The sequence below is a fragment of the Carya illinoinensis genome, chromosome 8 (genome assembly GCF_018687715.1).
Source record: "Carya illinoinensis cultivar Pawnee chromosome 8, C.illinoinensisPawnee_v1, whole genome shotgun sequence".
Classification (NCBI taxonomy): Eukaryota; Viridiplantae; Streptophyta; class Magnoliopsida; order Fagales; family Juglandaceae; genus Carya; species Carya illinoinensis.
Window position 1 is genome coordinate 7379690 of NC_056759.1, and position 23404 is coordinate 7403093.

The 23404-nt window shown below is 33.6% G+C and overlaps 2 protein-coding genes and 1 non-coding gene across 3 annotated transcripts; 2 read left to right on the forward strand and 1 right to left on the reverse strand.

Moving 5' to 3' along the window:
• Nucleotides 1-10755: 10755 nt before the first annotated feature.
• Nucleotides 10756-15897, forward strand: LOC122274347 (protein PSK SIMULATOR 2-like). The gene is made up of 12 exons (XM_043083394.1): nt 10756-11004; nt 11953-12161; nt 12309-12401; nt 12479-12569; nt 12846-12939; nt 13573-13670; nt 13829-13898; nt 14536-14639; nt 14725-14844; nt 15017-15093; nt 15262-15303; nt 15426-15897. Exons 1-12 carry the CDS (start codon nt 10756-10758, stop codon nt 15658-15660), a joined length of 1482 nt encoding a protein of 493 aa, XP_042939328.1. The 3' UTR covers nt 15661-15897.
• Nucleotides 15898-16137: 240 nt separating this feature from the next.
• LOC122274875 lies at nt 16138-16243 on the reverse strand. Its single transcript, XR_006228414.1, has one exon. It is a non-coding gene; the product is annotated as a small nucleolar RNA Z279/snoR105/snoR108 (small nucleolar RNA).
• A 2681-nt stretch (nt 16244-18924) lies between these two features.
• LOC122317957 lies at nt 18925-21556 on the forward strand. Its single transcript, XM_043135046.1, has 6 exons — nt 18925-19425; nt 19555-19603; nt 19721-19772; nt 20445-20599; nt 20687-20800; nt 20913-21556. The coding sequence occupies exons 1-6, from the start codon at nt 19070-19072 to the stop codon at nt 21066-21068; spliced, it is 882 nt and encodes a 293-aa protein (XP_042990980.1). The 5' UTR covers nt 18925-19069; the 3' UTR covers nt 21069-21556.
• Nucleotides 21557-23404: the final 1848 nt, after the last annotated feature.

The window sequence follows — 23404 nt, forward strand, 5'->3', positions numbered from 1 at the left end:
TTTGTGATTTTGGTGACTTTGGTTTGATGATTTAAAGCATGGTTGATGTTAGGATGATATTATGAATATGTTAGAAGTAAGATTTGATTTTTTTAAAACTCTTGGAGATGTTTTGATTTAATGTCAAAACTTGTGATTCAAGTGCTTGGATCTTTTTACAAAAAAAGTTTGGTGTTGATTATTAGCTTTTTCTAAATGGATGTTTTAAGTATGGTTTTGAACTTAGGATTGGAAGATGTTTGTTGCAAAATTTTGGTTTAAGCATGAGTTTTGAAGTTGGAAGGAATTGCAACAAAAATAAAGGGAAATGGCCTATGGATGTTTCAACCATAGTGTGTTCTTCATAGTTGTGTTTTGTTTTAAATTTTTCTGAGTTGATATTTAAGTTTAGGATAAAATTTACATGAGGAATGTAAATTTTAGAAACTTTTAGAGTTAGTATGCAAAATCCTTAAGTTATGGGTAAAACAGTCATTTTTCCACATGTAGAGAGTAAAATAAAAATTTTACTCTTTAAGTTAGTATTTTCCATATTTCAAATTATTAGTGATTTAGTTCTAACTTTTAGAATTACTAATTACAGTTCCTCGTGATCACACTTGAAGTTTTATAAGAAACGCGGAGATCGAGGTAAGTTAGCTTTTAACTTACTAGCAGTCTACTGTGTATGTGTGCTAAGTAAAGGAACTACAGTGTATGTATGTTTGTTATCATATATGTCATGCCATGCCAAGTTATCACGTAATTGTCTATTATACAGAATTTATTCTGTCATAAATTTTTATCTGTTACATAATATATTCTGTTATGTATTAATGTACCTTACAAGTACGTCATGCTAAGTATGTCATCTATTACATGTATGTCAAGTCATGTAATATTCATTGTTGCAAGTATGTCATGTTAAATATGTTGTTTATTATATGTTATGTCATGTTACGAAATGTTTCTCTCTCAAGTTGGTCATGTATTTCAAGTTATGTTCAAGTCAAATTTATGTAGAATACATGGGGCCACAACAACTGTGGAGTATGTATTTTTAATGTTAAGTCAAGTTTGTGTAGAATACATGGGGCCACAACAACTGTGGAGTATGTATTTACACGTACAATACATGGGGCCACAACAACTGTGGAGTATGTATTTTTAATGTTAAGTCAAGTTTGTGTAGAATACATGGGGCCACAACAACTGTGGAGTATGTATTTTTAATGTTAAGTCAAGTTTGTGTAGAATACATGGGGCCACAACAACTGTGGAGTATGTATTTACACGTAGAATACATGGGGCCACAACAACTGTGGAGTATGTATTTTTAATGTTAAGTCAAGTTTGTGTAGAATACATGGGGCCACAACAACTGTGGAGTATGTATTTACACGTACAATACATGGGGCCACAACAACTGTGGAGTATGTATTTACACGTAGAATACATGGGGCCACAACAACTGTGGAGTATGTATTTTTCATGTTAATTCAAGTTTCAGAGCAAGTTCATGCTAAGTCAAGTTTCAGATCAAATTCATGTCAAGTCAAGTTTAGTTCATGATTCAATTTAAGCTATGTCAATTATGCTATATTGTACGCTAAGTTATACTTTAATTACTTATGAATTTGATTATGCATTTATGCTTTTACTGTCATACATGCATCATTAGTCTGTATGGAAGTTTTTTGTTAACTTGCTGAGATTTGTAATCAAATCTCACTGTGGTAGTCCCAACTACTATTCCCCCCGAATGGTAGATCTTGTTACAGGACCTGAAGGAAGATCAGGAGCTGACCAACTAGATACAGTCGACTGAACGACGGTGCGTCGTTAAGGTTAATATAGTAGTTAAATTACTACTTGTACGATGGAGTTGCATCTCCAGTACTTTTAGATCATAACTATTTTGGAATAGTTCTGTGATCTTAGTTATTCAATGTATCTTTATATATGAAGTATGTTTTAAGTATTTGGGATATTTTAATTTGGTGCATAGTATTGCTAAAGAAAAAAATTATCCGCTGCGAATATTGCATAATGTTAGATGCATGTTAGGATTATTGCATCTTATATGTCATGAACGGGGGCAGGTAACCTTGTGTTGCATGTCTCGACGCTTCAAATGTCCGTCCAATCCCAAACGGAATTTGGGGGCGTCACAGTACCCTTGGTAGCAAATGATGCAAACCAAAGTGGGATTAAACAAGGAGGGATTAAACAAGGACGATACCATCATTTGTGATACATCTGTTGCTTATAGTCAAGGACTGCAAAATCAAGAGCGGCTCATACATTACTACCAGTTTATGTGGAAGTTGAAGACGAAGAAGACAGACCACGAAGATGAAGAGGCAAGATCCATATGAAGAATGAGCTCTGTTTTGGTCTGTCTGAATGTCTTTCTTTAGATTTGTATTTTTTTTTTTTTAAAAATATCTCAGCTGATATCAGCAAACTCCTCCAAGGTTATACGTCCCGACTGTATATAGAATAACTGGTAAAAATAATAGAAATATCACGTCTTCCATTTGTAGGTGTAAACGTCACTTTCTCACCTCATTCCGGTTTCCTTTAAGTTAAATCATTTATTGAAAATTCATGAAAATGCTGTCTTTCTTAAATAAAGAACTCAAAGATTGGTAGAGCATAAATTGCTGTATAATTGAATGCACCAGAGACTTCCACCATGGTTGAATATTATTGACATTTTCTAATCCTTTTGCTGTTTTTTATTTTTGGAATATAAAAGTATTTCCTTTTTTTCATTTTTTTTAATATTAGGGCGTCCTTTTTCCCAGCCCTCCATCATCATTAGGGCTGTTCAACCGGGCCGGATTTTATCCAGCCCGGCCCAGAATCCGGTTATACCGGATTCCGGTTCCGGTTTTCGGCCCGGGTCAAATCCGGGCCGGTATCCGGATTCGAAAAACCGGATTAATCCGGTCCGGGTACCGGATTTTAAATCCGGATCCGGGTTTAAAACCCGGTACCCGGATTTTATAAACTTAAAAAAACCCTAATTCTACCCGCCGCCCCCCCCCCAGACCCATTTCAGATCTCTTTCTCTCTCTCACTCCCCCCCTCTCTCTCTCTCTTCTCTGCTCTGCGAAGTGCTTCGCGCCTCCCTCCCCCAGTTTCCTCTCTCTCTCTCTCTCTCTCTCTCTCTCTCTCTCTCTCTCTCTCTCTCTCTCTCTCTCTCTCTCTCTCTCTCTCTCTCTCTCTCTCTCATCCCTTCAAGCGCTTTCGTTTTGTCCGGAACCCGACGCGCAGCTCACTGATCATCGCCTTTTGTCCTCAATCCATCGTCTCGCCGGTGACCTTTCGGTAAGTCTCTCTCCCGATCTGTGAACAATGAATGTAAATGTGGTAGATCTAGTGATTTGGTGAACTGGGTCTCTCTGTGCTTGGATAGAACTGGGTCTTTTGGCTTTGAAGCATTTTTTTAGGGTTTTTTTTTTTTGTTATTACTTTGTAAATTGAGGAGTAGTATTTGGGTATATATTTTGGAATATATACGACAATCTTGTCGTTATTTTTCACTACTGATCTGCCTAGATCTTGGGTTCCTTTAGTCAAATATCATGCCCCGAAGATCATTTTTGAGTTATGACTTTTGCTGGCTGGCTGGCTAGCTGTGAGTCTGTGACTGTTTATTTTAGGCCAAAGGGGAAGGGCTCGGCCCCTCTTCTTCAAATGGGATAGCACAAGTCAGTTTTGTATCAGCATGAATGGGTAGTGAACTGAGTAACGCATTTGAAACAATCTATAACCAAATCTAGGCCCTGAGGTTGTATATGAACCTTATGAATTATGGGTTCATAAACTTAATCTTTCCAACAATTGGTTTAACGATTTAACATTCAGTCTTTGTTCATGATTATGCTTTTCAGACATTCCATGGTTTGTGCACAAGGTTTTTATATTTAAGAAATTTGCAATGCTGTTGACGTGTTGGGATTATACTCTGTGGTAAACTAATTGATAGGAGCCCCAACCTCCAATTGTGATTTGCTTTAGGTTCACTCTTTAGTGTATGCACAAGCTTTATCAGTATAATTTCTCACTTTTTGCAGATAATAAAAGATTTTCCAAGAGATCTCATTTCACTGAAGAGGGCCCAAGTGCTATCCTTTTAAATTACTTCAGTGCATTTAAAGGATTTTTATCCTCCAGTTCTCAAGCTTTTTACTCAGTGCATTTAAAGGATTTTTAGAATATTGAGTATTTTAGATGGATTGTGGTTTGATACTCACTTCAATGCTCTCTATATTGATATTGATATGAATTTTATGCAGTTGTGCCATGTTCTACAGTATGAGTGCCGGTTTGAAGAAGCAGTACAGTTCATGGAAGGATGCTCATCTTCTTGGAGTTCTTGTTCTTCATTTATGTATGCATATTAATTTTTCTGCATAATACTTTACATGAATTTAATCTCTTTCTCACTTTCTTGGAGGTCCTAATAATCTTTCATCTCCAGGCTGACACATAATTGGTGGCATGTAGCTCTTTGTTACTTGGAAGCTGGTTCTCCAATTCAAAGAGTCTTAGAAATATATGATAATTGTATTTGGAAGGAATTGGAAAAAAGGAATTGGAAGGAAATTTGTTCAGACAATGTAATATGTAGTGGATTTTTCTTTTTTTTTTTACATGCATTTAGTTATAAAGTTCATTAGTTGTTTATAGCCTTAGCTATTCTTAACATAAATCTAGTTTTTCATTTTGATATTTTTAATCATTATGGACAATGATAAATATAGAGTTTTATATAACAAAAATTTTTTGCTTTTCAACATTATTTGTTGAAAAAGTTGTAATAAAATATAGGATTTTTTATAAAAATATTTTTCTGCAAAATCAATAATAACATACAGACTTTAAAAAAAAAAAAAAAAAAAAAAAAACCGGGTTCAACCCGGAATCCGGTTTTTTTTTTTAAAACCTGGATACATCCGGGTTCCGGACCGGATCTGACCCGGCTTAACCTGGGCCGGGTTCCAGCCCGGATTTGAGATCTGGGTTGCGGCCCGATTGTACTCGGATTCTCGGGTTGGAACTCGGATGAACAGTCCTAATCATCATGTTCACCGAGACACGTCTACTGTCCCTGATATTGTGTATCATATTAATAACAAAAACAAATATTAAAGTGTATGGATGCAAGATTTTCTCATCGACGTCAGTCAAACGTCAGGGTGAACATTACCAACTCAATATAATAGACATCCATTTGAAACTTTCAATCATTTTACCCATTTTTTTTTAATAAAATAAAGAAAAAATTTAGTTTATCTGGGAGTTTGATCGATTTATTTATTTATTTTAAATATTATTATCACCAAAGAAAAAGTTGCATGTTTTTTAACAATTATTTAGTAATAGCTCATGCAAATAATTCATAAAAATTATATTCGTTATTTTTTTAAATTAAATAGTTTTTTTATCATTAGGAGAGATATAAAGTTATACCATTTAACTTAAAATTTGTCATTAATATTTTGAAAAAACTCTTTAAAATTACCATAAAACTTTAAGGATGATCAAAACAAATCTCACGTGCGCATAAAGGGATTGTTAAATGTTTGAATTGAAGAGAGATCGAATTGTTAAAAAAAGATTAAATAGGGTGGTACTACATGCACCGAATGATCGGTACCTAAAGGTGTTGTTTATATTTTTAAAATCATTTCTGTATATATTTTTTTAAATACTAAAAAATAAACACATTCAAATACTTAAAAAAACACTGATCGGTACACTGATAGCAAGCATGTTCCTTTCAAATAATATGTTTACATTGTTTAGAAAAAGTTTTGTATATATATATATATATATATATTTTAAATTTGAGATAGAGAACTAGTTGGAGTCCATTGAGATGTTGGGATAATGAAATGAGATAAGATGGTTTTAGATGAAAGTTAATAAAATATTATTTTTTTAATATTATTATTATTTTAGAATTTGAAAATATTTGATTTGTTTATTATATTTTATGTGAAAATTTGTAATGATGATATGAGATTGGTTGAACGTGTTTTTCAATCCAAACAACATAAAATTTAATTTTTTTCAAATCTTAAAATAATAATAATATTAAAAAATAATATTCTAACAATATTTCATTCAATTTTTAAGTTTAATCTAAAACTATCTCATCTCATCTCACTATCCAAATAACCTCTAATAGTTGTTTGGAGAAAAATAGTAAATATGCACTTTTTGTTTTTGTTAAAATTGTTTTTTTAAAATAATAGCAAATGATATAAATGATTAAATTAATATCATTTGTAGATATTTTTATTTTTTAAAAATTTTTGATAGAAAGTTTCAACTTTATTGTAAAGAGGTACTAAAGACCTCAAATATGAGTACAAGATAACTGCTCAATATAAATAACATATTCAATAAAAGCAGGAATAAAGTGCCACCACATATGCATTTGTGAATTTGTCCATGCATGTCAAGCCGAATGATGAGCAGTAGCATTAAAAAGTCTACCACCATGTTGTATCTTGCAATTCCTAAAGCCATGTATTAATTGTTTGATTTCAGAAATAACAGTTTTCATAATTGTAAAATAATCTGTTTCACGATTAGCTTCATCAATCAAATGCTTGCAATCACTTTCAATCATAAGGTTTTGGATGTCAATGTTTAGACAAAATTGCATTCCCCTCAAAACAACAATATCTTCCACAATTTCTAGTTCAAGAAATTCTTCTTCCCCTCTACGTAGTGCCATGACAACAGAAATATAGGAATCTTTAAGAATTGCACCAATACTAGTTTTATTATGGTCAGAGAAAAAATAAGACACCCTCACAATTGAGTTTAAACCAATGAGTTGGTGTAGGAGACTATCTATAATTCACTTTTTTGGAGTTAACAGGTTGTTGCAACTCAAAAACCTGCATGACCTTATTTGAAAAAGCAAACTCTATTACTTGCAGAGGTGGTAAATTGATTTGCTCATTGATCATCTTGTTTCTCCTATGCCAAAAATCCCAAGTCATAAGAACAAAGTTAGATAAGTCCTCTGATGATCCTTCTAAAAATACATGCATTGCAGTGGCCATGAAAAAAGTAAATTGATTCAAATGTTGCAAGGTAGGAAACTTTCTCGACTAGTATTAATGAATGGAAGGACAAGAAAATAATGCATGAGCTAAGTCTTCCATATTGTAGTTACAAAAACAGCAGGCCTCATCTACATTTATCCTTTTACTGATAAGATTAGCCTTAGTGGAAAGTATCTATCTCTTTGCATGCTCTTCAAGCAAAAATTTTAACTTAATAAGGAAATTTTAATTTTCATAAACCATTCCAAAATTTCTTTATGGATGCCTTATATGATGTTTCCCTCACATTCTCCGAAGCAAGTGACTTAAAAAACCTGTAAGTATTTTTTACACTAAAAATGTCACTTTTCTCATGCTCCCATATCCACTTGTAAGCCTCATCCGAATAACTTGGATGCAACCTCAATATTGACTCTATAATCTTAGATTGAAAAGAGATCTAACCTTAGAAAGGTTCCACCAATGAGTATTGCCTCTATAGATATTTAAAGATGTTTAGATTGAACGAAAAAAATCTAACAAAAAATTGAGTTTTTTCCTTAAAATAATGGTTTTCAAACAAAAACACCACACAGATAAGATAAAGACACGATTACCAGTTCTCTTTTTCTTTAATTGACTTGCACGCCCTGAATTTACGCAAATTATTTTTCTCTTATTTCATGTATAGACTAAACTTGAGAAATACTTGATAGTCCTACATCTTAATTGGCCAACTGAAGTTTGGAAATATTTTAAAGTTTAAACTATGTCTATTTGTAGTAGATTTAATATATATATATATATATTGTAATAAATACAATACTTTTAATTTTTAATAAGTTAATGAGGAAGGTAGATAATGTTTGCATAATAACAGACAACGTCACGATCAATGATGTTAATAATATTTATTCTTTTTTTATTAAGAATGTCTAAAACTATAATCTTTGCATTTTTAATATCTTATAAGAAAGAGAAATGATATTTATAGTTTTGGAATACATAATTTTTGTGTATTAATTTAAAAATAAATAAATAAATATAAGATTCATATAGAAAAATTATTTTTTTAATGGTCATCCCACTTTTTTTTTTTTAAAGAGGATACCGTGGAACTACACATTCTAGAATTGAGGTAAATATTTGTTTTTTATTTTTTCAAGTTTCATAAACAATGAAAATCCACATTGAATAATGTTTGCACATGAGATTTTTTTTTTTGAAAATGTGAATTCATTCATCATACCGAAATTACAAATGTGACTTATTAATATAGGAAAAATCAGACTATAAGCCAACTTACGCATCGGTTCTGGAGCATCCCCGCACACCAAGTGACAACATCTCCGAAGAGAGAGCACTCTGTATAAAACAGAATGACCAGCCCCTCCATCCTCCTAAGGAGGTGGAGTAAGGGACAATACTGCTTTGGACACTGAGTCTAAAAGCCTATTCCTAAAATATTACTAATAAAACTACATAAAATTACACTACAAAACAAATAACAAACACCAAAACAACAAAAACCAAGCACTGTCACGAGCCCAACAGCACACCCACCCTAGGCGTCGGCATCCAGAGCCCAAGAACAGCACGAATACCCAGATTGTGCGTGAGTTAAATTGGCAGAAAACAAACAAAAAATATATGAATGAGATGGCCCTTTTTACCAAGGTAGATATACCATACCCTATATTATCTAATTATGCGTAATTTTTTTCCACTAATAAAACATTTAATTAATGTTTGTTTGTTTTATTTCTTTTACAGCAATTATATATAAAATCACTAGATTGACTCTGATCATAATTTTTTAACCAAGCTTAGATTTTATCCAGTGAAAAATCATTAGACATATCCTTTTATGTAAATGGATGAACAAGATTAATTGAGATAAATAAATAGTATCTTTTTCACTATTTAATATTATATACTCAATGAAAAATTATTTCTTAGTAATTATTAGGTATTATGGGAGTAGGGATACACGGTATTAATCTCTTCTTATCATAAAATATCACGTCAATTAAAATTAATACTTATATAAACAATTTTTATTATATGTGAAGATGATAAAATATTCAAGTTTAAGACTAGATCCAGGCCATCACTAGAAGACGAGAGAAGCAAGAAATGGGGGACGAAAAGGGACGAGGGAGTGAAGGTGTCAGGTGGTAAAGGGGGAAGGGGGTGTCAGAAGAAACTGAAAAATGAATGGTAGTCAAACACGCAAAGCGAACGTCCCTCACCGCTATCAAGATGCACGTGAGAAAATGGTCAAACAAAAAGCAAGCTTCTAGATGATTTGGGGATTTGACTTCTTCTCCAGCCTCTAGAAGGGGAGCTCCATCGAGAATATCTTATTTAGCAAGTAGATTTTTAGCTTCTATTGTATAATGAGAAATGAGAAATTATAAACAAGTATATTATAATATATTTCTTCTATAAACAAGTATATTATAATGTATTTCTTCTCCCCAAACGCCTATGGATATAGGTATTATGTCGAACCGCTATTAAATCTCTACATCTCAATCTCTTTACTTTCCCTGTATTTGTTTTCTATATACTTCCATGAATATATATGCATTAACACCGTACTGCCGCACCAGACCACTTTTAGAGGTATTAGACCACACTAATCAAGGTCGGTCGGAAATGACTTTTTCTCATTTTCTAATCTATTGTGTGATTTTTCATGAATCAACAATATATAAGACAATTGCATCACGTCACGTTATCATATTTGAGGAATGCCTGATAATTTTCCTCTAACCAATCAATCTACAAAGTAAGAAAATCAGATGTTGAATCAAGAGCCGTAGACCCAATTATTTTATAATTTGTTACAATTATTTTATAATTTGTTACAGGACTAACTATTAGTTCCATTACAAGATTTTAATTAACATGCATTGCTTAATTTAATAGTCCAGCAACACGCTATACAATAAACAACGGAATTTAAAAACTTTTAAACTGGGCATATTCCTTGGGAAGAACATTAAAGAAGTTATTCGGTCATGTTCCGGACAAAGCTTTTCTATTTCTTAGATACATCTAAAAACAATATGTATTTCTCACCTGAGACAAAAAACTTAAAGAGAGAATTGGAAATTTCTCGACATTTAAGACGTTTGACTTTTTATTTTACAATTATGTTTAATATTTCAAAAACCCAAATTGTGTTAAAGTCAATGGATCTCAGTAAAGTTCTATATATATTTTAACCAATCGTTGATCATGCGCGCATGCATGGATGAGTCGACGATTGCTTGATGGAATGGACGTGGCATGGCAAGTGCTGTGCCGGATTTGAACTTTGAGTTTGCCCTTCGCATGGAGCTTTTATTTTGTTTGTTTTTTTCTTTTTCGTGAGTCTATATAAGGCAGTCAAAGCCATGAATCACTTCCCTCTTTTCTCGATCTTTAATCATTCACTGTAGCTAATCAGAAAATCTCCCTCTTCCTCTTCCAATTATTTGGAATCGGTACTCTGAGTCGACAGTGTCGTTCTGTTGACTTCTTCAGAAAAAATATAGAGAACGGCTTGGCCGAACTGTTGCATTAGTCTCAGTTGATTAATGTCTACTTTCTTTTTCGTCGATGCGGTTTCTTTGGGTGTTGAATAAATTAACTTGATCAAAATTGTGCAACACATAAAAAGTTGCAAGATTTTTTGGGGGGAGATCGAACAATGGGAGCGGTGTGCTCCGGCGGGGTGAAGAAGTTCAATGATGAAGTTCCAGAGATTTTTTCTGAGAAAGTCGATATAAAGAGCTCCAGTGAGCCTAAAGGGGGTTGTGATTTGGCTTCTCATGCAGATGATGCCGGGAAAACGAGAGGAAAGTCTGTTTTGACAATGGCTTCGACGCCGACATCGTCAACGTCACCGACTACCACGCCGCCTTGGTCGAAGCCAAAGCAGCCAATTTGGGCAGGCCAGGTTCGTTCGACGACTGCTAAATTGATTATGGTTGTTGATTTCAATGTTAGTATGAAAAAAAAGATAATTGGTTTCGGGGTAGTTATAATAAATGCATAATGCAATAATTAGCAGCTTATTTTCTTTGAAATTAGAGGAAAGCTCGTAGTTGGTTGGTATCTGCATCGGTTTTGATAATTACGGCAAGAGAAATTGTTACATTAATCGCAGTCTTTTAGTGGAGAATTTCAATAGAACTGTATGTGCATAGCAAAGAGGTATAAGATAGTTGCATAGTAGTCAGTAGGAAAAAGTCATGTCAAATTGATCATTCGAGAGCATCGACGCCGGCATACCGAATTAAAGATGCTAATTGCTAAATGAATCTTCTTGTCCAATTTCATTGCAAAAGGACAAAAGCTCCAGCTATCATCTTGGTTCAAGTTACGGTATTGGGAGCTTCATGTTTCCAATGGTGATCTGTTATTGAAGTCATTGGAACAGGACTATTTGTTTCAATAAACACAAACGAGAGGACTCATCATATTATGTCTGTGAAATTACTATTTATCCCAAAAGTTTAAGATGATAGAAAGGGATAGATTTTATTATTTATTTTATAACTTAATACTTCCCCTCACGTGTAGACCAAACTCCCATTCAATGAGTGGACCTAACACGTGGAACATTTTATTAAATATGGTAGAGTGTAAAGTTAGGATTCGAACTCAGGACCTCTACTTTGATACCATGTAAAAATTTTGGAATTGGTTTCTTCCTTGCTCAATCTAGGAAAAAAGGATTGAAGCTTGTATTGAAGTCTAAATTTTTATATCATAGATATTCTGGACTCAATAATGTTTCTATGCTTAGATTGGTGATACAAGTTTTCAGATGGTTATTCGAGAATGAGAATGTTCATATTGTTCATGCTATTGATGGACTGTCACTTATCTAATGCTTTTGCAGAGTTTTAAAAAGAGACTCCGTAGTGGGAGGAAAATATCCATATTGGCATTTGAAGTAGGTATTACAATCGCCAAAGGTGCAAACTTGTTACAATCTCTTGCTGAAGAAAATATCCAGGTCCTGAGAAAAGAGATTTTACATTCAGGGGTAGAACAATTAGTTTCCACAGATACAAAGGACTTACTAAGTTTTGCTACTGCTGACACAAGGTTATTACTTGTTAGATAAAATAGTTTGCTTTTGCTATGATTGTGCTTCTTTATGTCTAGTTTGCTACGATTTAATGATAACTTGTTTTGTTTCTTTCATCTTTTTTAATTTCGTTTTCCTTGTTTTAACCTTGGGGGCATTTCTAGGCTGGAGTATGAAGTTTTCTTGCGGGGAGTAATTAGATTTGGAGATCTGTGCAAAGACCCACAGTGGCACAATCTGGGTCCTTACTTTTCCAAGTAAGTTGCCGTTATAAAATTCAGTATAGTTTGCTGAAAATGCAAATATAATTCTTGAACTGGTTGAAATACTTCAGATTAGATTCTGATGGTCCAAGCCACAAACAACTTAAAGTTGATGCAGACAAGACAGTTCGGGAGTTGACTATGCTGTCTCGACACACTTCTGTAAGTTAATTCAAAACTTGGCATTTATATGTGCTGCTAGTTGGAGAAGTACTACCGATTGTGCAAATTTGTCGGCAGCATTTGATCATCCTTCACAAAGGTTGCATGATAAACAGTTTTTGAAGTATACACTGCAGTTTTTTAACCATACTAGTAATTTTTCCTTCGTTATATACATTTGTCATTTCATCCATCTGCCCTTGAAATTGGAATTCATATCTTGCGTTATGACTAACATGTCTCGCTCTAAGATGCTAACTTGTTTCTCTTATGTAGGAATTATACCATGAGATGTATGCTTATGAAAGATTTGAACAAGATTATAATCGACAGCTGAAGGAAATGGAGTCCCTAAATCTCTCTCGACAAGGTTAGGCATAAAAAAATTTTCCACTTACCATAGATTTCTTAGATATATCTGTCATATTATGTGGAAGTTTGTATCTGTCTAATACATGCAAACCAATAGGTTCATATGCTATAGGAAAAATATACCCTTCTTCACATATCAGTAATCATATATCATTGATGGCAAATACTGCCTTGATAGAAGATAAAATCCTTTGAAATCAGGCAAAATTAGTATCCACCAAGTAATATACTAGTGTTATTATTTGCTAAGGATTTACCTTTTAAATGACTGACGAAAAAACTTCTCTTCAGTATCAGTACTTACCTTTCGTTTTCTACCTTCTGTCATGCTTTGTGGGACTTCTGTTTCTTCATAATTTACGAGCATGCATTTTGTTTTTTGTTTTTTTGGCTTCTATTTCATCAACGTCCTCTTTAGTAGATAATATACTTATGGATTTAATTTTAAAAAGATTTTTCAAATTCTTACTGATTTTTATTTGTGCTACCATTATTTTGTTCATGGATTAATTTTGAAAAGGTTTTCAAAATTCTAGCTTTTGATTGTTTATTGCGTCTAGTTTCTTCCAGAAGCCTGTCAACAACAGCAGAGCAGTATTTCATTAACTGGGCATTCTGTTTGTAATTGTAGGAAATTATCTCACAGCTTTTGGCTCTGAGCTCAAAGAACAAAGAAAGCTTGTAAAGAGTTTGAAAAAGAAATCTCTTTGGTCTAGAAATTTTGAAGAGGTATATATCTATGAACATGTCATTATCTGAAGAGATACTCGGATACTGAGCATGGTGTCTAAATAATTAGTCTTACCCTCCACAGAACACGGTAGAATTATTATTTCTCTCGGTGAAGTTACTTATTCTTCTGTTTCAAATTATTCTGCTCATTGCAGATTGTGAAGAAGCTTTTGGATTTTAGCACTTGTATACATAAAGCTATACGGGAAGCTTTTGGAAATAATGGTATGAACTGAACATTTCAATTAATCCCCTCATAAATGTGATAATGCATGTGTTCATAATTTTCTTTTCTTTTCCTTGCTCCATAGGACTAGTAAGGTTATCATTTGCGTGATTACCCAGTCAAACACATGGCATCTCATCTGGGTATGGAAGTGGTGAGTTCTAGGAGGACCATTTATGGAGGATATAGAAATCTGTTTGATATAAAAGTTCCATACCACCGAGTATGAACTAATACTTCCAAAGTTCCTCTACCTTCCCTTGAATCTCAGTAATTTCAGGTTTTTCTGGCCAAAAATGAAAGCTTGTGTAAAAGAAAAAACGATCCTATTTTCCATTGCAAAATCTTACTCACCCAGAAAATATAGCGTAGAATCTCATCTCGGCCTTTTGTCTTTTTGTAACTACAGATGCCCTGGTCTTACTAAAATTTCTATGCATCGATCCTTTCTCACTGCATGGATTTATCGTGTCAATGCAATAGGGAATTGTTCCCAGATTTGCTTCCATTCAATATTTATTTCCATCTGGTCAAGTGCAAGTCATTTGGACATGGTTTTTGAGTTGTTGGCTTTGGATTTATGTGCTTCAAATGATTTTCTAGTTAATTCTTCTGGGGTTTTCCAATTCATGGCAGGTATAACATTGGTTTGCATGGAGCATAGTAAGGGTTCTCCAAGACTTGGTGAAACTGGTCTTGCATTTCACTATGCTAACATTATCAGTCAGATAAATATAATTGTAAGTATAAATCTCCTTCTCTGCAATGGCATGTTCATATAATTGGTATATTTTTGCCTAATATCGGAAATCTTTATGTTAACAGGCGATTCGCCCATCCGCCATTCCCCCAAATTTGAGGGACCAATTATATAGGGCATTGCCCACCAGTGTTAAGATGGCTTTACGTTCCAGAAATCTTGATCCCACCGAACGTACCGAACGGGTATGTTCTCTGAAGAATAGTTAAACCCTTGCTCATTCTTGTACTCTACTTATTCATATTTTTGCTCCATGCAGATTTAGCCCAAAGGTTTCTTTCTCTTGTCACGTGTCATTGTCTGCATATGGACATATAACTGCCATTCTTAATTTATTCACATTCTGTTTTCGTACAGCTTTCAATTATTCAGGTCAAACATGAAGTGGAAAAGATTCTAACGTGGCTTGTTCCACTTGCCACAAATACCATTAAGTAGGTTATACCGTGTCTAATCTCCACGTACTACTGTTTAAGTTCTTGCACAAATGGGAATGAATGTCTTTCACTTTTCTTCGTTTCTTTTCTGGATTTTGAGTAATGTCACTGTACTCTTTCCTTTACAAATATCACTTATTTTTCTTTTGTTGTTGTTGGTGACAGGGCACAGCATTTTCGCTGGGTTGGAGAATGGGCAAGGACTAGGTCAGCAAGAAATTAAAAAAAAAAAAAACAGTGTATCTGTGTGCGCAATATTTACTGAATGACAAGATGCTTGATTCCCTAGAATGATACTTAGTAGTGTTTGTTTTGTTTCCATTAAACAGTACTGAGTTCGGAAAGAAATCAAGCACAGCCATTAATAACCCGATCCGTATCCAGACGCTATATTATGCAGATAAGGAGAAGACAGATCAATACATCCTGAAATTGGTGACCTTGCTCCACCGTGTGAACAGTTTAACAAGACATAGAGATCATGCTTTCAAGTCTCTACCCTTACGATCTCCAAATCGTAAGGCACTTGATTTCACTCCAAGATGCAGCATTTCCTATCCATGAACTGCAGTTCTAAAACATGACATGGACTTCAGCTTTGTCAGGAAGATAGAAATTAGTTAGATAAGGTGATTGGCATTGCAAATATGATGGTCCCTGGAATCAGCAATAGTCAAAAATTTACTGGCAAGAAGAGAGGGACCGGAGTTAATACTTTAGAAAAAGGGATTATACAAAAATAAACACATAAATTGACGTGGCTTGATGTGATACGTCAGATTATAAAGTTATTTTTATTATAAAATAAATTTAATAGATCAGCTTAATGTGATATATCAGATTGTAAAATTACTTTTATTATAAAATAAATTTAATAGATCTAATTTATAGATTTATTTATATATAATTTCTTGTTATATGTAGCAATCCTCTTCTTGATTATATTCCATTTCAGGCGTTTCTATCTCTTCATACTATTACTATTATTATTATTTTTTATTTAATTTTTTCTTTGGCGGCGGGGGAGTAAACTTCAAGATAGGGATCAGATTGGTCAAGATGGGGAGTGCCCGAGTGTCGCAACCAGGGTTGGAGCGAACACACATCTCGCATCCTTTTTGCGAGAACCAACCACTCATCACATCCCGTTTACTGCCTGAAGGATCATGCCTTCAACCTGAATTCGGTTCGACTACTTGTAGAAGCCACTTCAACACGTCTTATTCTTCCGTTCCGATGGGGGATACGCCAACGCCCAAGCCCTATCTTTCCGTCCGTGTGCCCAAAATATACATAAAATAAATTTATACTCACAAGTTTTATTCGTCTAATAATTCATGCCCACGTGTCAGTTATTAATATATAAAAATTATAAATTTTATATTCAAATTTTAAATTAAAAACTAAACTGACAAAATGGATTTTTTTTTTTTCAATATGAATAATATTATACATAAAATTATAATTACATGTAATCAGGACAAAGCCAAGGGTCCCCAAGGCTCCGACGAAAATTTTTCTTGGATGCATCCTTTCTAGTTTTTCACAATTTTACTTGTATAAGTTTATAATATTATCCCTAATTTCTTAAGTGGGCCCTTTTTGTCATTATTAAATTAGCTTTTGCCTTTGGTCTTGAGTAATTTTTTCTATTGTATGTAATTTTAAAAAAATATATATAATTTAATATTATATTATTTCACTTTTAAAATTTATAATTATTTGAATGAAATATATTTAATGAAAAAAATTTACTTTTGGATGGATAGCTAGCTATACAGTATGTAATTCATGAGCTACTTAAAATAATTTAATATGATTTACTATTGTACATTAATTAGAAAATCCAAAGTTTAGTTTATCCTTCTCTTATAATTATCTCTTTTTGTTTTTTTTTTTTAATAATTCTAGATACTTAAAATTTTTATAATCTTTATAATTCTGAATGAAATATATTTAATGAAAAGAAATCACGTTTGGCTGGGTAGCTACCTACACAGTTTGTAATTCATGTACTACTTAAAACCTTTTAACATAATTTACTATTATATATTATTTAGAAAATTCAAAGCTTAGTTTATCCTTATCCTTCACTTATAACTATTTTTTTTTATTATTATTATTCATATACAATTCTTTCTTTTAATTGCAACGTATAAAAAGCTTATACATAAAATTCTCAAAATTATTGGAACAAAAGATTTCGATTTTTTTTAATATTTTTATTCACTTTATTATTTATTGTATCAATTTGTTGACGGTATTCCTAAACAATTTCAATTGAACTATTTATTCTAGTCTAAAAATATTCGGCCCCTTCGAGTGCTAATTCAATAGAGAAATACTATAAGAAAGTCTTACACCATACTTCTGTCAAATCAATATGTGATTTATCATTTTTGTCATTCTATATATATACACACGTGTTTAAGTATTAATATAAAAGAAAAAAAAAAAGTAACAAATCAAATGTTAATCAGGTGAATGTATGTGGTGTAAGATTTTCCTATAAAATTTCTTATTTCAATGCTTTTAAACCATATATAATGACATATTTTATTTTGTAAGATTCGAATTTTAAAAATTATCTTTTAAATTAAAAAAAAAATGGCAAGATATTTTAAACAATCGTCTAACAAAACAATATGCACGGTTGGAAAAAGTGTTGTTTAATCCCATATTTGATGAAATTTTTAGGAAAATTGTTTTCCAAGAATTTTACCAAATCAAAACGAGAAGTCGTAGACTTGACTAGCTACGGGTAAGCAATAGAAATGTCGCCTTTCAAATTATTCTTTTCATAATATTTTATATAGTTATATTTTAAACTGATGAATATATTTTTATAAAAATATCTTTATTTTAAAACATAATTATAAAATATATTATAAAAGTGTTGAGTTGGTTTCAGTGCTCAGCATTCTTCATATACAAAGTTCTACTTCTACTGTCCTTGGTAGTTGATTATCCTTATTATGTAATTATTTCCTTCCATGCAAATGAATATACCTACCGGAAATTTGACACCAACCAACTAAATATATATATATATATATATATATACACAAAATACTTTAATCTGCAAGCAAGTGTAGAGATTACTCACGACATAGATTATATGATAAGATTTAATTCGGAAAAAATTAAAATTTTTTTTTCTGTAAATTAAACTCTGATATATGAACAGTGTATAAGATGTATCCTCCTAATTCTTAAGATAAATATAATAAATAAAAATTCTATGTGTAGTCACTTTTACGTACTATTTTGCATTCTATTGATGTGATTAAAAAAATTAATTATGTATTAAAAAAATTGATGCAGCCAATCACATCAATGAAGTATGCAGAAAATATGTAAAATTGCCTGTATATAACATTACTTAAATATAAATAATTAAGTCTATATCTTTTTATAAGTTTAATATTTTGAGACAAGTGATAATTTCATATATTATCAATATATAAATTCTGAATTTGAGTAAATATAAATAATTAAATCTATCTATTTTTATCGATAATTTAGTACTAACTAACTAAAAGGTAGTTTAGATTGCAAAACACTTTCAACTCATCTTATCTTATTATTAAAATTTTTTTAAATTTTTATATAAAATATAATAAATAATTTATTTTTAAAATTTAAAAATAATATTATTATTATAAAAAAAAAAAAGAAATAATATTTTATTTAAACCCACCAATCTCATTCGAAGCAAATAACCTCTATATAATTTCTCCTATATTAAGAATGTTACAAACAAAATGTTGGCCTAAAAAGCGGCAGGGTTCAGGAGCACGCATCGGACCTTTATTTTTAATTTTGGTTGGGCCTCAATTCCACTTTATCATATTCGTCTCCTTAGCCAGACTGGCCCGTACTCCCGGGCCGCACATCGGCTCCTTTTTTTGAGCACACTGGTCAGGTGACGACGACCTCACACAAGAGATCGGAGAGCAACACACCGTGAAATATGGCCAACCTGGTACGGCTTCTAAAGCAATGGCCGACGTTGCACCCCCTCTTCTTCGCTTTTGTAACACCACATCATTTCATGTACTCAACCTTGGTACCAGTCACAAAAGCGGTCACTCCTCGTCTCTCCCTTACCGGAGTGCCTTCGGCTCACCGGAGCGTCCATCACCGATCACGTGGTTTGAGATTGCCCAATGCTCCAATACCGTCTGACCTCGAAGAAGGCGGCGCCAGCGACTCCGATTCTGATGTAAGGAAAAGCCGAAACCAGCTCAAGCGCCAGGCTCGGCGCGCCGTCCGTTGGGGCATGGAGCTCGCATCCTTCTCTACCCCTCAAATAAAACGTATCCTCAGGTGCCCCAGCTAAAGCCTCCTTGTTACAAAGCTAGCATTATATATACGTTTTTTTGTCATATTGCCAATTGTTATATTCATCTCAACAGTGAGGTGTTAAGGTGTTTAACTGACATTAGAGGATTGCAGAGTGGCTTCACTTGACCAAGAGGTGTTTGAAGCTCTAATGTTAGTGAAGGTGCTTATGTAGTTGTTGTCTTTTTGTGTTTAGTTTGTTAACATTCTTCCACGTGGTGCAGTAGTTTTGGGTCTCGTTTTTTGTTGAAGCTAAACTGTTCGTTTTTTGGTCTCGCAGAAATTAGGTCCTGATGTCCGGGAAGGAAAGCGAAGGCAGTTCAATTATATCGGTAATCAAGTTCATCCCTTTATGATATTGGCTTGTACTTTTTTGTGGCATCAGGCTGATTGGCTGCTTACACTGTTTTCCTTGTTTATCGGCATAGAATAGAATGTTGTAATAATTCGTCGCTGCTTTGTGCTTACATTTAATCGCGTCAGTTTTCCAAGGCATTAGGGATGAGGAAGGTGAAGTGAGACCATTAATTGTAGAGGTGTCATTGTGTGACAAAGATGCAAGTACTCTGTGCCTGTACTGAGGATCATATGGTTTATTGGTTGCCGGTTGGTGATGGTTGAAAATCACTGTCTCGTATAATGCCTCAATGACTTTTTGTGTTCAATGATGATGCTAAATTTTGTTATGTCTGAATGGTGCCTCCAAATTTTAAAACTTCTAAAGCATCCAGACTCCAGTACATTACCATCTTATGGGAGTTCACAGATGTCGAGTCTTCATACGTTTTTCTTTTTCCATATTTTGTCTGATAATACCTATCCATAATTATTGTTTGCTTTTAAGTGTTTTGACATGCCCCTAAACTAGTGAAGTGAATTCTGCATTCCCATGCTTTTGTTTTAATGTATTGGATGGGGATTTTGTAGCGAGTTTGGCAGGAGATTATGTAAATTCAACAGTTTGTATGCATGTGATGCTAATAGAGATGCTTCAATTATGTTAGGTAAATTGCTACGGGAAGTGCAACCTGAATTGATGGATGAGTTGATACAGGCTACAAAAGATGGAGATCAGAGTAGGCTGCAGGCATTGTCTGGTTCAGTACTTATTGGAGAGGATGATGAAGAAGCTGAAGAATCTGAATATGAGGAAGAAGAGGTTCCATATCATATTCTTTGAAACTTATTAAACGTATTGATGTCTCTGGAGCCTTATTCCATTTTATTTCTCGAGTGATGCCTCCAGGGTTCTGATGAATGCATTAACATGGCCACCAGATGGTGTGAAGGTCTGATCAGTAAGGACATTAAAATAACCAACGAGGTTTATTCAATCCGGAGTGTTGAATTTGACCGTCAGGTTACTTGAATTCACCTTTGCAGTTTTGATTACAACGTGGTTGGCTCTTTTCAGTGGGATAATGGGATTGTATATTTTGCGCCATATTTCTTATGCTAGCATCTCTTGACAGGAATTGCGCAAACTTGTCCGGAAAGTTCACTCAATTCAAGAACGGCAGGCCACTACCGAGGAAAATGAAAAGGAAGCAGATGCAGCAGTAATGGCTGCCAGAAAGTCCCTCACCCGTTTCCTTCTTTCCCTCGCGAAGCATATGCCTAGTGATTAATATCTGATTATATTGGTTACCACGATTATTTTTGTGACACCTCTCTTTGATGCATGATAATATAGATACTTAAACAAGATCGTCCTGTGTGGGCACCGGAGTTTCAGAGATTACTGTTAGACCACCATCCGGTGTTTGTAGTGAATTGCCAAGTTGAGAGGAGTGGAGACTGCCATATTTTCTTCTTCTTCTAAGAAGATCGTAATGAATTGAATATTGGTGCTTTGTACAATGCGGAGGGCTAAGTGCAGACTAAGCTATGGCTAGTCAAGGGTGGGCCGTCAGTATGGCATCTATAATTTTGACCTGTGGTGTGGTGGGTTTTAAGGTTTGGGTCTCATCGGCCTAAAATTATGGTCCAAGTTGTAACCTTAATTTAACCAGATCAATAATTGTTGGCAATAGGCATAACTCTCTCAGCGACCAAAATGTTTATAAGAATAATTATATTCTACAACTATTTTATAATCTATTTTACTACCAACTAATATGATAGTGTCACTCTATTAGAAATGTGAAGTTCTTTATTTCAAATTCCAAATTCTACAAGATAATTCCGAATTTATCATCTTAAATTTTACCATTTTTAATCATGTATGCTGATGTGGCATATTTTAAGTGGTTTCATATGTTTTATCACTTAACGCGTGCTAATCAGCATGGCATTTGAGATGATGAAAAATAAGATGAAGAAAATAATTTCTCTAGCTGTAGTCTGGTTTGGATAGAGAGGTGTTTCCATTTCATCATATCTCATTTTATCTTATCTCTCATCCCGTTACATATCAATATCTAAATAGAACAAATTCAAACACTTTTCAATTTTAAATCTTCAATTTCAAACTACTTAGCATGTGAATAGAATCTACGAGTACCATGCATCTGGAGCCTGCTTTTTCAACAATTGTTCATCAAATTTAAATAATATCTTGTCATCAAATTTGTAGCTAGTAAGCCTTGGGAATGATTTATTGGAGAAACATAAGAAGGTCATTGCTGACCGTTCCGATCATCTCAGGTAAATGGGTTTTCAGCGTAGAAAAACTACTAAAGAATTGTTACTTAAAAGACGCAAGCATTATTAATCTTACATCGCAATTAATAATTGAGGGTTGAGATTATGAAATTTGGCTAGCTTTTTGCATCGGCTGATGTGACTTTCAACCTTGTTATTAGTTTTATAATTTCGTCAGATCCAAATCACGGGTTTGTTTAATCTGGTGATTAATGATGCGATTTCAGAATCTGGGCCTCCTGACGAGAGCATGCAAAAAGACCTTTTGTTTTTGTTTAATGTGAATCGTCTTTCAGAAGGGCTGGGGTTGTCCTAGATTCCACTTGTGATTAATGTTTGCTCTCTCAACGGCTGATATTTCTTTTTCGGCTTTGAAATCGTAAATGTCACTCTCAGCATCCGCCATCTATCGCCTTATCTTCTTAGACGAAATTTCTTCCTTGTAAAGCGGCGCCCGAAATCCTTTTTTGAAATCATCTCACAGTCTGAACATATTCTGCCTAGCCCTTGATCAGGATAACTTGTCGTTTATGAGACCCCAAGCCAGAAAGCTGTTATTTTCACGACACACAAGAAAACTCCTCTTTTGACGAGTCATTCATTTGTTTTATGCATGAATCAGCTAGAAAATGTAAGGAAATGAGTCATGACCAAATCGTAGTGTTGTTTTAAATTTTAATGACCATGTTCTTTTTATAAATTTGCATGCATGAGCCAGGATAAAAAAGGCACAGCTTGACGCGGGTAATAGTTCAGAAACATATTCCAAATAATGTCATTTTCTTCATAGTAAAGAGGCCAACTTTTATTACTTTTTTTCCCCTCATGATTAGGAGATGATCAGATAGAATTAAGGGCAAGTGCTTGCCGACGCAACACTAGAAGTCTACATCGTATGGTGATTTGGACATGAAGGTTGTAAGATATTTTTAGTGTAGGGTGAGATTGTACGCATAAGATATATATTTTCAGTGATCTTTGGGATCATGACTTTCTTTTCTATCTTTATCTATCGATAGTCCAAAATCCACTTGATGTTTTTCTATTAGTGTTGTCAGTGTCACGAAACTAAGTGCATGCATGCTTGCCCCTTCAATATCTGATAATGTACAATACTATAGCTAGGGTTTTAACTTTCCATGCAAACCGATGAATGCAAAGGATTGATCAGGATCGTCTTGATTCATAGTCTCGCATGCACTAAGGGCATACTTCTTAATTTGGTTTTGGTTTTCTTAGGTGTTTGAATTTTTTTTTTATTATGATTCTTAAAAATCTCTATTGGATGATTTTTTGTTTTGTTTTAATTTTATTGTCCTCA